General features: G+C 46.0%; 1 protein-coding gene across 1 annotated transcript in view; it reads right to left on the reverse strand.

Annotated features, from left to right (window-relative positions):
• The window catches only part of ZNF620 (zinc finger protein 620), a 27,373-nt gene extending 14,186 nt beyond the window's left edge, over positions 1–13,187 (reverse strand). The window contains 8 exon segments of the mRNA XM_027097167.1: positions 954–987; positions 3,392–3,512; positions 3,514–4,205; positions 6,452–6,565; positions 7,038–7,164; positions 8,694–8,767; positions 8,965–11,034; positions 11,784–13,187. Of these exon segments, the coding sequence (XP_026952968.1) occupies positions 962–987; positions 3,392–3,512; positions 3,514–4,205; positions 6,452–6,565; positions 7,038–7,164; positions 8,694–8,717 (1,104 nt within the window). The 5' untranslated portion in view covers positions 8,718–8,767; positions 8,965–11,034; positions 11,784–13,187 and the 3' untranslated portion in view covers positions 954–961.
• Between the last annotated feature and the right edge of the window lie 2,291 nt (positions 13,188–15,478).

A 15,478-nucleotide genomic window follows, 5' to 3' on the forward strand; every position in this document is an offset into this window, starting at 1 on the left:
ACAATCTCAATCAAAATCCCAGGATATATTTTGTAGAAATTGACAAACTGATTCTAACATTCATATGGAAATGCAAAGGACCTGGAAATGCCAAAACAACAGAAAACAAAGTAGGAGGACTAACAATGTATGACTTTGATACTTAGAAAAACTATAGTAATTAATGCAGTGTGTTAATGGCAACAAGATGGACAAACAGATCAACAAACAGGAACAAAACAGAATCTAGAACTAGACCCACACATATATGGACAATGGTGCTGGAAAGGAAGGGAGCGTGAGAGAGAGGGAGGAAGGAACTTGGATCCATACCTCATGCCCTATACAAAGTTTAATTGAAAATAGATGACAGAACTAAATGTAAAATCTAAAACTACAAAACTCCTAGAAGGAAAAATAGGAAAAAGCCTTTGTAAAATTGGGCAAGGCAAAGATTTCTTTAAAATGCCACTAAAAGCACAATCCATAAAGGAACAAACTGATAAATTAGACCTCATCAATATCAAAAGCTTCTGCTCTTCAAAAGATATTGTTAAGAGAATGAAAAGGCAGACCACAGGCTGGAAGAAAATGTTTGGAAATCACATATATGAAAAAGGACCTGTATCTATAATATATAAAAACCTCTCAAAGATCAATAAAAAGAAAAGCCAGTAAAAACATAGGCAAAACATATAAACAGAGACTTTACCAAAGAAGACAAAATGGAAGGCAAATAAGCACATGAAAACATGCTCAACATCAATAGTCATTAGGGAAAGCAAATTAAAACCTTAATGAGATAGCATTACACACTTATTATAATAGCTAAAATTAAAAATGCTAACAATCTCAAGTGTAGGCAAAGATGTATTAGAAATGGAACTCTCACACAATGCTGGTAGGAAGGTAAAGTGGCACAACTTCTTGGTAAAACAATCTGAAGATACTTAAAAAGTTAAATATACACATACCTTATGACTCAGCCATTCCACTTCTGGTGTTTACCTAAGAGAAATAAAAGTGTACATCCTTACAAAGACTTGAACACAAATGTTCACAGCAGCTTTATTTGTAATAGCCAAAAACTGGAAATAACCCAAATGCCCATCAAGAGGTGAACGGACAAATAGATGGTGGTATATCAATAGTAGACTACTACTCAGCAATAGAAAGGAATGAACCACTGATATTATGCAACATGGATGAATCTCAAAATAATTATACTGAGTGGAGTTCCCTTAAGGTCTAGTGGTTAGGATTTGGAAAAAAAAAAAAAAAATGCTGAGAAAGACACCAGACCAAAAAGAATACATACAAGGTGTTAACATTTGTATAAAATCCTAGAAAAGGAAAGCTAATCCAAAGTGACAGAAGGAATTCCCTGGATGTCTGGTGGTTAGGACTCCATGCTTTCACTGCCAAGGGCCCAAGTTCAATCCCTGGTCATGGAACTAAGATCCCACAAGCCGCAAGGCACAGACAAAGCAAGAAACAGGAACAAAAAACCCCCACAGTGACAGAAAGCAGATCAGTGTTTGCTTGGGGAGAGCCAAGAGGGAGGGATTACAAAGGGGCATAAGAGAAGTTTCGGGTGTTATGGCTATGTTTATTATCTTGATTGTGGTGATTGTTTCACTGGTATATACATAAGTCAAAACTTATCAACGACATTATGATAACACTTTTGTTTATTATGCTCCAGTCACTGTTCTAACTACTTCTATGTGTATTAATGCAGTTAATCCTCAGCACAATCCTGTGAGGTAGACGGTCATCCCTATTTTACAGATAAGGAAATTAGCGCAGTTTCCGTAACTTAACCAAGGTCACACGCCTGCGTTCATACCAAAGTTGGCCTGGCTCCGAATGATTAACCACTACCCTCTGCTTCCTGCAGTGGGCAAAGTCAAGCTGTCTGCACGAGTGGATGGTACAACAGAACATATTTACTTCTCTTGTAACCACAGGTAACAGAAAATAATGGTGGCTTCTTCCAGATCATAAAAAATAACCAGATGAAATTGCAAGGGAATGTTTGCTGATGGGTGGTCACTTGGAACAGTAATGAGATGGTCAAATTTAAGACAAATAGGGCCTTGCATCTCATTCAAAGGGTACAAACACCCCATTTTTGCAAAGGCATAGACTACAACTGAGTAGCAAAGAGTCACTGCAGAGTCAGAAGTAGTGAGGGTGGGCACTGTACCCAAGGTAGGTCTCTGGAAGTCTGCACCCTATTAGGACTGTCCTTCCAAGATGCAGATGGCTCCACACAGACAGGGCCCCTCTGTTTTTGTGTTTAAGAGACTTCCAATATACAGATTTTAATAGAGGGTCCACATAACTTGCCTTTTCTTAACACTTGTTTAGGGTTGCACATCTGAGAAAGGATGCAGGGGAGATAAAATTTTAAGAGGTACAAGGTCTGAAATGTCTTTATTCTATAACCACACTTGAGGGTATAAAATTCTGGCGGAAATCATTTCCCTTAGAATGTCAAAGGCATACACCATTGTCATCTAACTGTCAAGGTTGCTGTTGAGAAATCCAATGCTATTCTTACTCCTGATCTTTTGTTTTCCCTCTCTAGAAACGTTTTAACATCTTCTCTTTAAACCTGGTGCTTTGATCATTCACAGTGATGGTCTTTGATGTAGGTTTCCCCCCAATCCATCTTGCTGGGCACTTGGTGTATCCTTTCAATCTGAAAACCTTCCTTTGATGTTTTTAAGTTTGGGGGTTTGTTTCTTGTCTTTTCTAACTGTAAAGAGAGTTCATCTTGGGGAAACAAGGGTTAAGAGAACCTGAGGAAAGTTTCATGATGCAAGCTGAGAGTCTGAATTAAACATCTTAGTGGGACAGGCCAGAGGAGCACGCGTTGCAGTTATGCAGAGAGAAGCAGCATATGTTTAAGAATTAGCACAGTTAGGGACTTCCCTGGTGGTCCAGTGGTTAGGAATCCACCTTCCAACGCAGGGGAAGCGGGTTCGATCCCTGGTCAGGGAACAAAGATCCCACATGCCACAGGGCAACTAAGCCTGTGAGCTACAACTAATGAGCCCGCACACTCTGGAGCCCACGCCACAACTAGAGAGAAGCTGGTGCGACACAACGAAAGATCCTGCATGCTGCAATTAAGACCCCATGCAGCCATAAATAAATAAATAAATAAATAAATAAATAAATAAATAAATAAATAAATAGAATTAGCACAGTTCAGAAAATGCAGTGATGACACTGATCAAAGGCATGAAGATGGGGAGAAACAAGAAGAGGCACTGTGAGCCTAGCTGTGGAGAGTGCTACTCTTGGACAGATGTCTTCTGCACGTGGAGTTTCTGATGCAGGATGAACCTTCCACACCAGCTAAAGGTTTTCCCACACACCTTACACTCATAAGGTTTCTCACCAGTGCGGCCACGCTCAAGCTGAACCAGGGTGATTTTCTGATTGAACGCCTTCCCACACTCCTTACATTTAAAAGGTTTCTCCCCAGTGTGCATTCGCTGATGGAGGATGAAACTTGAGCTAACAGCTGGAAGTTTTCCAACATTCGTCGCACTCATGGAGCTTCTCTCCAGTGTGGAACCTCTGGTGCTGGAGGAAGACGGGGCTGCAGCTGAAGGCCTTGCCGCACTCCCGACACTCATAAGGCTTTTCTCCAGTGTGGATTCTCTGATGCTGAATCAAGGCCATGTCTGAACTGAGACCTTTCCCACATTCTTTGCATTTAAATGGTTTCTTCCCAGTGTGGATTACCTGATGCCGGATAAGTAAGGAATTATATCTGAAGTATTTTCCACATTCTTTGCATTCAAAAGACTTTTCACCAGTGTGACATCTCTGATGTCTGTGGAAGTCTGCCATCTGAATGAAGCATCTGTCACATTTTCCACACTTATAAGATAGCTGACCGCTAGAAATTGTCTGATTTGTAGTGAGTTGTGTGCTAACACTAATGTATTTTCCCAGTTTCTCACACTTCTCCCCGCTCTCCACAGCACAGGCCTCCTGATGCCTGGTTGACCCATCTGTGAAATCTCTCCTCTTTGACTTTGTCCTCTTCACCATCCCGTGGCTGTGCTGTTCTAGGTGGCTCCTGAAGCCAAGGTGCTGGGGAACATTCCCTGGCAGCCCTCCTAATGTCAGTCCGTGGGACTCTGCTTCTTTGGAAATGTGTTCTTTTGGCGTTGATTCTTCCTTGTCATTTCTGGTCTCCCCGCCTGATATCATAAAAAGAAAATACAAGTGTCAGCCCCCAATATCACAAAAAGAAAATACTTATGCTAAAGAGGGAATAGGTTCAAGTGGTTCTGATTTGCCCTGAGTAAGGGGATATTTTCCAATATGTACACCAAATGATCAAAGACCACCACGCAGCAGAGCCCCACAAGTGGAACTCTGTGAAAGAGGCCAGGGAGGCCAGCAAGGCCAGGAGCATTCCCGTAAAGAGCGTGAAGACTGGAAAACAGCAGAGTCTGTTCACTAGGGCAGAAGGACCAATTGCTGTCTCCCAAGTGGATCGGATGGATCAGTGCAGATGTAAAGAAGTGATGAATGGAGAGCCCGAGGTGAGAGACCACTGAGAGTGGAGAAGAAGGGGCAGTCGAACAGCTCAAGTCCCACAAAAGGTCCCACAGGCTGAAATTCCTTAAGAGCTGCTTATTTTTTTAAATGTTATCCATGTCATAATCTTTGAGAGAGACCCAACCTCTGTCATCAAGTTGGCTCTAGTAAAGCAGCAGGCTCCTAGGCAGTGGCTGAGGGGACCATGCAGGGCAAACACCACAGCATCCAGAGGAAGGGGAAGATGTGCAGGCTTGCCTCTAAAAGAAAAGAGCACTGGACATGTGAAGAACCCTTCCAAGGATGGACATCAGTCCTAGAGACAACCATGTAACGATCGTTGTCCTTTTTCCTAAAACTCTATACAGGATGCACATACAGTCTAACACAACAATATGGAATGTGAAATCCTAAACTAACTAAAAAAGAAAAACTAATATAATCATCAGCACTGGGCCAGAGAAAAACCTCATGTGTTTACAAGCAAACTGTTTAGAAAATATTTTTTAACCCAGACAACCTGAAGTCTTGGGGTCATATCCAGAAAAGCACACAAGGCTGGAGCGGGGAGGCGGTGGGGAGCGATGTGCATTATTTTTTTTTAATATTTATTTATTTGGCAGCACCGGGTCTTAGTTGTGGCACACGGGATCTTGGTTGCGGCATGCGAGATCTTTTAGTTGCAGCATGCGGGATGTTTAGTTGTGGCATGCAAACTCTTAGTTGCGGCATGTGGGATCTAGTTCCCTGAGCAGGGATCAAACCCAGGCCCCCTGCATTGGGAGCACGGAGTCTTAGCCACTGGACCACGAGGGAAGTCCTGCGATGTGCATTATTAATGGACATTTTCTGTAAAGAGTCTGAAGAGCACAGGAAATTTTAACAGGCAGAGAATGGGTGAAGCAGAATAACAAAGGCAAAAAAAAAAAATATATATATATATATATATACACATACATATATATATATATATATATACTATGTTGTTATTTCTAATTTTCATATCAATACCTCTCAAAATGAGGAAGCCATTCACCTTTCATTTACAAGTTTTGCTTCAAAAGTTCATCTATTAAAAAATTCATATATATATATATATATATATATATATATTTATTTTTATTTATTTAGGCAGCACTGGGTCTTAGTTGCGGCACGGGGGATCTTCATTGCGTCATGCAGACTTCTTAGTTGCGGCATGCGGACTCTTAATTGCGGCATGCATGTGGGATCTAGTTCCCCAACCAGGGGTCTAACCGAGGCCCCCTGCATTGGGAGTGCGGAGTCTTACCCACTGGATCACCAGGGAGGTATCCATATACTTTTAAGTGTCCATGGAGGGAAGATGAAACAAGAACGGCAGGATATAGGTGGACTTTTGAGGTGAGGGGTACACTGGGTGCATTTGGCTGGTGTCTACATATGTGTGAAAATTTCCATTATAAAAATAAATTTTTAATATTTGTTAAGTTAGTGTTTGGGAACACATACTTCAATTTCCCATACAAATAATGTACCCTATGCATACGTAGATTGCCAGACAGGCCCCCAGAAGTCTATTTTCCTCATAAGGTGGCTGACATCCTCATCTTTGCAAAAACAAACTGATGGAAAAATAAAATGTTTCCACATGACAGGGATGATAAGAGCTGCTCAGACAGTGTCCCTTGGCAGTGAGGTGGAGAGGCAAATGTGAACACGCAAAGAAATCTTGCAGCCACACCCTTTTTGGAAGAGAAGGGCCCTTCCTCACTTGAGGGAGGCAACCACTATAAATGCAGAACACCACATGTAACGATTCCAGAGGAATGAAAACAGTCTCACAAGAGAAGAAACACTGTGAATATTGAAATGTGAAAACAAGAAAGCAGGCTACGCAAAAAAGGTAGGGTCTCATACTCACCTGGACAGACTCCTCTGAGGGCCTCCCTGCCCACGGGTTCTCAGGGATCGAGGCCCCATGGCAGTTCCCCTCACTCCAGCTGAGAGACCAGAACAGGTCTGGTGAACGAAAAAGCTGCCCAGGGAGAAAGAAACAGGAAAACAAAGGTAGAGGAAATCATGAAGCAAGGTCACCTCTCAGCCCTCTTTTTCTCCAGTGAGCCAGGTGGGGAGAAACAAAGTGAAGTCAGCCTGTGCATCTTAGAGGACAGAAAATTCCCACAACGCAGGGCAGAGTCTTGGAATAATCCTCTACTCAAGTTCCGAATATTCAGAGAACTTGAAGACGGAGGCAAAGGCTCTGGTGAGCTCCTGACAGCTCTTCATTTCCCTCCATGCATGGGGCAGAGTCCCTCCCACGGTTAGAGGATAGTGATTTCAAAACCTGGGAACCCAGGGCTCTCCCAACCCAGTAGCCTCTGGGGAGCTCAGCCTCCAGAGCAACTGCCCACAAGGGTTATTAGAGACCCCACAAAGTCAAAGTAAGAAAGAAGGCAGGATGCTCAAAGGGCAGAGGCAGAGAAGAGCAGGGAGAAAAGATATCTCACCCAGGGAAGCCACATTTGCATAATTCTCCAGCATCACCTCCCTGTACAAGGCCCTCTGCACAGGATCCAGGATGACCCATTCATTCTGGGTGAAGTACACAGTCACATCCTCAAAGGTCACTGGCTCCTGAAACAAGAGGTTCTTGCTCCAGCCCTGTGTGAGGGCAGAGGAGCCTAAGTAAAGGGCAGAGACTCACTGGGGCTGGTTTTATTGCCGAGGACAGCTGTCCAGTGCTCAAGCCCCCTACACCCCTCTCCGCAGGGGCCAGCCCTCAGCCAGCATTGCCCTCATCAATAGGGAAGCCCTAGACTCACTGCATCCCTTGTGGTCATCCCCAGCGAACAGCCCTTCCTTCACCTGCTGATCTCTGTGTCGACTCTGCTGTGTCCTGCTCTGTGTGCCTATGGTCCCTCTGGCTCCTCTCCCCTACGTGGGTTTTGTGTGAACATGCACAGGGGAAATCTGTATAAACACAGCCCACAGAACTTTTGTACTGATCTCTACTCCCTCCCTAATCCCGCTAAGGTCACTGGAACACAAAGGCCCAAAAGGAGAAGAGTCAAATCAGACTAGAGGTATTAACAGAATTTTGAAAGGCAGAGAAAGGATAAATGGTAACTGACACAGAAGAGAAGGGAAAGCTGAATCTTAACTGCTGGTGCAGGAGGAAGCAAACAAAAAGGAGCCTGATTCACACCACAGAACAAAGGATGAGCTCTGGATATTTTTAAAGTGTGAACTGCTTTTTTGTAACTTGGCAAAATATTCTTTTTTCTTTGAGTTTTTATTTATTTAAAAGGAAGTTTGTTTTTTGTTTGGGGTTTTTTTTTTTTTTTCTGATTGAAGTATAGTTGATTTATAACTTGGTAACACATTCTGTTTCAAAGCACCAGGGAGGAGAGAGGACCCCCAGAGTATATAGGGAATGAATGAAAAATACCTACACAAAAGCACATCACTGAGAAGCCTCAGAAAAAGAGACTTAAAAAAAGATCCTAAAGGCTTTCAGAGAAGGAAAACAACACACACATGAAGACTTGGGAGTCGAGATGGCAAAGTAAAACGAGTCATGTTTTTTAAATGCTGAGGAAAAACTTGCACTTCTTATCTAGATGGAGTCAAAGAGAACAGATTTATACTCCTGCCTGAACCAAAATAAGACAAATTACATAAAACAATGGTTTTCAAGATACTGGGTATGAGGCAATGAAGGACAGCAATTCCTGAGAGATGGGAAGCAGAGAGGTGAGCCCTGGGATTCTACAAAAACACTACTGGAATTGCTTTATCCAAGCAAAGACTTTTTCAAACTTGTGGACAGAAGTGAAAAGGGTCTTCCTTGTATGCTGTGATGCAGATTTCCACTTTTTAGTTTATTTCCATTTTTCAGCCCAAACTGCCAAATCTATCCCAATCAATCCCCCACACTCACTTGTTTTTTCCATCTTGATTATGTCTTAGTTTGGGAATTCTCATTTCTCCACTCCCCTTAACTCCTCCCCTTCCCCAAACACACCCGACAATGACAGATGCACAACGGAAGCCACAGGCCTGGACCTGGATCTGGGTGCAGAGCTGACACCTGCTCTCTTGACATCAAAAGGGTGAGAGGGCAGGGAAGGGGAGCCACAGAGGCTGAAAAGATGCTCGCTCACTGGGCGCCAGGTGATCTGGAGCATGGCAGGCGTCTCTGCTTCGCACACTGCCCTCCAGGTCCTGAGATGTGACACTGAAAGGAAAATACAGAGGTACGGGTAAGAGTGATGCTGCCTCGCACCCTGCAAATACCTTCTGTCCGCCTCGGCCCCTTTCCATTCCGCTACCCCCTCACCACAAAGGCAAAGGGTTTGGAGAACCCGGTACCACACCCGGGAAAGCGAATCTGTTACCCGGACACCGGCACCCGCATCCCAGGAAGCCACTAACCCCGCACAGTGCAAGCGAAGAGAAAGCATGGGACTGCAGCCAGCCTCTGGGAAAGCTTCCAACAGGTTCAGTGGCAAGTGCGGTAACCGTCTCCCCTCCTCTCTAGGAACCTGGGAAATTTCCCATCTCTGTGGTTCCCTATCGCAGCCGCAGCCATCCAGCCCCTACTTTGGGAGATGGCAAAGGACAGAGCTGCTGGCCGGAGGCTCGGGTCCCGCAGCGGCCCCATTCGGTAGCTCCTCCGGGGGATGTAGGCCGGCTGGCTCAAGCCACAGAATGGTTTCAATCCTGGGAATTACCTAGGGTTCTCTGGCGTTCACTACTTCTGGTTGCCCTTCCAGGTACTGAGGGGACCATTGCTCCACATATGCCCAAGAGGCCTGGGTTCTGTGGCTACACCAATGTGGGAGGATTGGAAATTGGAAGAGTGGAGCCCATCACTTCAACCGCCAGATGTGTATGGGTTGAGAGCATAGAGCACCTGGTCCAAAAACCTGGCCGCTGTACCACTTACTAGCTGTGGGACCAGCAGCAAGTTGCCTTGCCTGTTTCATTGTTAAATGGGTATGATGGAGGTACCAACCACAAAGGGCTGTTGAAGTATAATAATTAAATGAATTCATGGACTGACAAAGTGTTCACAGTAGTGCCTGGCACGTAATAAGTGCTTACAAGTTTGTGTTGTTTATAGAGATACAAGTGCTGCTTGGGCTCCAATGTGTGACACAGTGTAGGGAAACAGCTATTAACATTTAGCCTTAGAGCCCTTTCCCACCATATACCCGGATGTGTGTGCCAGGCCCAACCTGGAGAAATTCAGTGCTTCTACCCAGAAAGGTTTTAATTACAAAGGCATCTTCAATTAGTTCAACTACATGACAGAGGGCCTGCACAGTAACAGGAATGGCTTCTCTTCTGTGACCACAGGTGCTACAGTATCCAGAGACTTTCCTCTGCTGTCTCAAATGCCCAATGATGGGGGCCTTTCACACACCGTGTAACCAGTCTCCTGCACTTAGGCATCTGCTGCACATTGCTCCAGCCCAGCTCCCTTTTGTAACTATACATATAAATAGATATTGAAACCAAACAGAATCATCTAGACAGCAACCGCAATCCAAAAGGAAGAACTAATATTTTTTTAAATACATTAAACAAATGTATTACTTTGTTGCAATCAATTCATATTCATTAATTAAACTTCCTTGCACTAGTCACTTAAATAGTCTTTATATAATAGCTAAGATTTATGGGAGCTTAATAGGTGCTAGAAACTGTGCTAAGGCTCTGTAAGCATCATCACTTTTCATTTTCACTTCTGAGACTGGTACTGTTACTTTCCTCATTTTACAACTGAGGAAACTGAAGCCAAAGAGGTTTAGAAGTAATCCGAGGCCACACAGCTAGAAAAGCCCATTAACCAATACCCGTGCAGTTTCTCCTGGGAGCTGGGAAGCATTTTAAACACCATGGAAACATGACACAGAATTCTCTGGCTCCACACCCCACAGCCTCTGCTGCACTACTCAGTCCTCCTTTATTTCCCCAATAATTGTTGGAACTGCCTAATGTCATCGGTTTTGCAGTCCTCCTCCTGCCCCTCCTAGATTCATGCCCTACTCATCTAGCATCCCCAGGGTGTCTTCCAAATTCTTCTAAGTTCCATGGCCTCCAAGGACAGTTGCAAACTACTAGCACAGGAGACCTGCCTCTTGGTAGACTTCATCTGTAGAAACTGATGTGGATTTGTAGCTCCCAGAAAATTTTACTGGCAGTGCTTCCAACGCATGCAATTAAATGGATCTTCTGAAAATCATGTCCTCTCTGTAGACAAAGGTAACTCCCACTGGGGATAATCTCATCTCACCTCAAACCACTTTTCCCCAAACACACCCTCACCCGCATAGACACACATCCACAGCTGCCTGGCAAAGGGGAACCCAAGTCAGGCCCGAGTCTGGCATAGACTTCTCTGAGAGCTGATCTAAGAAAAGCTGTCAGGAAGCCGGCTCACCTGGGACCACGCTGTCTGAAGCATGGCTGCCGTCCCCTGGCTTCCTGCACTGCTCTCTGATTTCGGAAGAGGAAGAGTCTCAGATCTAAGGAGAAAAGAGCTCCAAGGGAAACTGCCCCTCTCTCGCAGCCCGTACATGCATTACTCCCCTTCACATCTCTCACCACCATCCCTGGGCTCCCTTAACTCTTAGGACAATGACTGCCCTACCACTCCATGGCAGCCCGGCCCCTCCCCTCACCCACAGAGTTATAACTGCTCCATCCACTTGCTGGCAAGGCACAAGGCTTCTCAAAATATACCACAACACTACATTATCCAGAACTGAGTCTCGGCTAGAGGAGAATCCTGGCCTCAGTGACTGCTTGGGTTGAAACAGAAAATTTTTACTGAATATGTCCTGTGACCCTGACCAGTAACAAAGATTCTGTCCTTGACCAGACTCTTGCCAGGCTCCCCTGAGCCCCTTCTCTGCTAGGCCTTCAAACACTGGCCTATGAAGACATGAACAAGACATTAACATCGTCTCTAACAGTTCAAGGCCACATCCCTAGGATGACCCTACCCCCTCTTAGAGGGTCTGCTTGAGAAAATTCAAGGTTGTCTAAAGAATATAGTGCTTGTTCCACCCAACTCCTGAAGATAGGGCCTCTGTCTCCCAGTCTCTGTGGGAGGGGGTAGGAGCCTAACATCCATAAGCGCCAGTTAGCAAACCCAGACGGGTTTCACTTGACTTCCCTGCTTTACTGAGTCTCCACTCGCCCCCTCTCTACTCTCTCATTCTCCCTTTCAAAGACCGGGTCACCTCTGTACAAGTCGAAGCTGAGTTCAGTTCACCCTGGACACTTTGACACGATGACCAAGAGAGGTCTCCTCTGGAAAGAAAGGGGGCGCCTGGACCGAGAGGGGCTACAGCACAAAATGCTGGTGGAGGCTTGGCAGCGGGTCAAACAGGAAAAAGAGATGCTCAAGTGGACCGGTGGGTGATGCTGGGCGCACGCCCGCTCGGAGCGGCGGGAAGCAGGCGACGCCAACATCTCCAGCCGCCAACGAAGAAGGCGGGCACAGAAAGCCCTTCGGAGGAAGACGAACGAACCCGTCACCGCGGGCAGGGGCGCGGGCCTCTTCGGCCAGGCTCTTCCAGGTCAAGGCTCTCAAGCCAGCCAAGACCACGAATGCGCCGAGCCACCTCGCCTCCGAGGCCGGGATCACCCCGGCGGAGGGTTAGCACAACGGTCCACTCTCCCGCCGGAGGGCGGGCTCCCCCAGCCAGCGCCGAGCCGGAAGGACGGCGGGAGCCCACCCTCCGCTCTAGGAAGCCCGGAGGTTTCCTCTCGGTGGTGCCGGTCCAGGGCGCTTACGTGACCCTCCCGCTTCGCCGGGCCCTATCTCCGCAAGTTGGAGATGGCCAGTGGCGGCAGCGACGGTCTTGTGGCAACCCTGCCTGCCTAGATCTCAGCGGCTGGCTGCAGATGGGGCCGCAGCAGGGCTGGTGCAACTGTGATCGAAAAGCGGGGATTCTTGGCCTCCAGGATGTGACATCATATATGGAAACAAATGTTTGTATCTCTTCTTAATCCCTCCCTATTCCTGGGACACAGTCCAAGGGTGGACTGGTAAAGATTAACCTAACAGTCTGAAGTTGGCTCAATCGCTGTTCCTTCTAACTTGATAACAAGGCAAAATTTCACATACTAAGTGCTAACTTTCCCGGAGAAGGCTAGAAACTAGAGAATTAGCTCGATTTCACACTATAAATGCTGAGGACTGTCAGCGGAGCGCATTACAATTTAAACTGAACCGTAGGAGCAGACAGAAGTTTGCCTCACAGCTTGCCTAATCTCTGTTATGTGTAGGGTACAGGAAGTGCACAGAATGAGATCTCCCTGGAGGTGCTGCTTAGAAGTCTCAGCTTGGCGGGATGAGGGCAGGGGCGGGGGCAGTTAAGGGAGATGCAGGGAATACCCTGCTGGAGGCTTATTCCTTCAGGAGGTGTGGCAGTGGTAGCTAGATTAAGGGAGAAATCACGCAGCCACATTGTTTTTCTGATCAACAACCCAGCTTCCACTCTGGAGTGACTGTGAACAGAGAAGGAAAAGTGGGAGAACTATAACCAGAAATGAACTAGATGGAGAGCTATAACCAGGGAGCCAGCCTTGCCACTGCTGGGTCAACTACACACATACACCCCAAAGGAAAAGGCCCAAGAGCCACAGAGATTCACCCTCACTCAACCCATGGCCAGAAGTACCTGTCTACCCCAAACACAGAGCACAGAGGAAATCAGAGGGGTTATCACTTCACATAACCCCACCAGCAAATCCACCCCCAAACTAGCCAGTCACAAGCCAACAACACACGAAAGTCTGAATGCACAGACCGAGCTTACTGTGAGCCAGGAAACGTTAATGGAGGATGATCAACACATCCAATGGAAGACTAGCAAAGATAAATTGCCCAGGGCTTCCCTGGTGGCCCAGTGGTTGAGAGTCCGCCTGCCGATGCAGGGGACACGGGTTCGTGCCCCGGTCTGGGAAGATCCCACATGCCGCGGAGCGGCTGGGCCCGTGAGCCGTGGCCGCTGAGCCTGCGCGTCCGGAGCCTGTGCTCCGCAACGGGAGAGGCTACAGCAGTGAGAGGCCCGCGTACCGAAAAAAAAATAAATAAATAAATTGCCCAAAGATTCCAGGCTGTAGGGAAAAAAATATCCTGAAGTTATGTTCATTGCCAGGAGACATGGAGCAATAGAAATGAGGGAAAAGATCGTAATCGAAGAAGTCAGCAACAGATACCTTTTGGATATTTGCCCCCTTACCACAGGGTGGGGCCCCAGCAGCCTCATTACACTGTATGAACCACCCCCCCAACCCCCCACCAGAGGAGAGTAGGCCAGAAGTGAACACCGAAACTGGGCAATTCAGACTCTCCTAGGAATTTGGAATTAAATCTGGGAGAGTCTCAATTCGGGCAGGTCCCTGGAGTGGAGTTGTAAACTGTGGGACCTGTGGCAACTTCTGCCTTGTGCCTGGGGGTGAAGAAAATAGGAATTCCAAGAGGGGAGAGGAGATGGGAAGCGAGGAGCCTGCTGACACTGAGCCCGACTGTGCCGCCTGTGGTTCTGATTGCTTGGGTTTCCAGCCCCCGGACCTCCTGGCTGCAATCTTGCCCTCGGATGTCAGGATGCACACAGGAGTCCTTATAATAAATTAAGTATATTTTAGTTAATTCAAGTAGGTCTCTGCTATTCTGAAACAGAGTCCTACATAACGTACTAAGCCAAGTCACTGGTAAAGGTAAAAGTTTCAAAACTGAATTAACTCAGGTAAAATGACACCCACATACCTTTCCAGAGGGAAGCAGGCAGTCCTCATGCAAATTGGGGGGCGTGGGGCAGTCAGCTGGTTATAATGTTATTTCACTTTCAGAGAAAATAGAAACTCCTGAAAGAATACTAAGTTATTTTTTTTAATTTATTTAATTTACTTTTGGCTGCATTGGGTCTTCATTGCTGTGCATGGGCTTTCTCTAGTTGCGGTGAGGTCTACTCTTCGTTGCGCTGTGCGGGTTTCTCAGTGTGGTGACTTCTCTTTTTGTGGAGCACGGGCTCTAGGCATCCAGCCTCAGTAGTTGTGGTGCACGGGCTTAGTTGCTCTGTGGCATGTGGGATCTTCCCGGACCAGGGCTAGAACCTGTGTCCCCTGCATTGGCAGACGGATTCTTAACCACTACACCACCAGGGAAGCCCCAGAACACTAAGTTATGTGTGAGTTTATTTTTACACGTGTCCTTTCTGTGAGCTACATTATGGCCCTTTTCAAAAAAACTCCTGAGTGTCTAATTAAGTGCCAGACACCTGGCAATGCTGGTCCCTGCATCAGAAAGGACAGCACATCGCTCACCTTTCAGCACCTAGTAGGTCCTGTGGAGGCTGTGTAATAACATTCAATTAACAACAGGAAAAAGCTCTAAATGCCTGTTGAATTAATGAATAAAGGAAGAAATAAATGAGAAAATAAAAGTCACCAAAGTCAGAAACCCATAAATCTCTTTGTTGTGAGCACTCAAAAGCCACTTTCAGCCCAGAGCAGATCTGTTTACTTTTCCCTCACTCCTTGTTTTCTTCTCATAGTATAATCTGCTCCCTTCCAAACTATATTTAGAAGTTCCCCTTTTCTGAAGTTTGGCTAGTTTAGAGTCTCTCACCCCCACCCTTCCTTGCTATAATCCTCCCAGGTGCCCTTCCTTGCTATAATCCTCCCAGGTGCCCTTCCTTGCTATAATCCTCCCAGGAGCCCCTTCCTGTTTAATGGTGTTTTAGGAAAATAAATAGGACAAAATTTACATAGTTACCCACATATATATACACACATACATATACACACATATTACATATAAATATATATTATTATGTTTTTGACACACACATATATATGTGTGCATGTGTCAGAAATATGTGTGATAAAGAAACCACAGTTATTGTCATTTTCCTATATTTTGACT

This window comes from Aethalodelphis obliquidens, unplaced genomic scaffold, assembly GCF_003676395.1.
Source record: "Aethalodelphis obliquidens isolate GAN/ISIS:26980383/991018 unplaced genomic scaffold, ASM367639v1 scaffold112, whole genome shotgun sequence".
In the NCBI taxonomy this organism is placed as follows: Eukaryota; Metazoa; Chordata; class Mammalia; order Artiodactyla; family Delphinidae; genus Aethalodelphis; species Aethalodelphis obliquidens.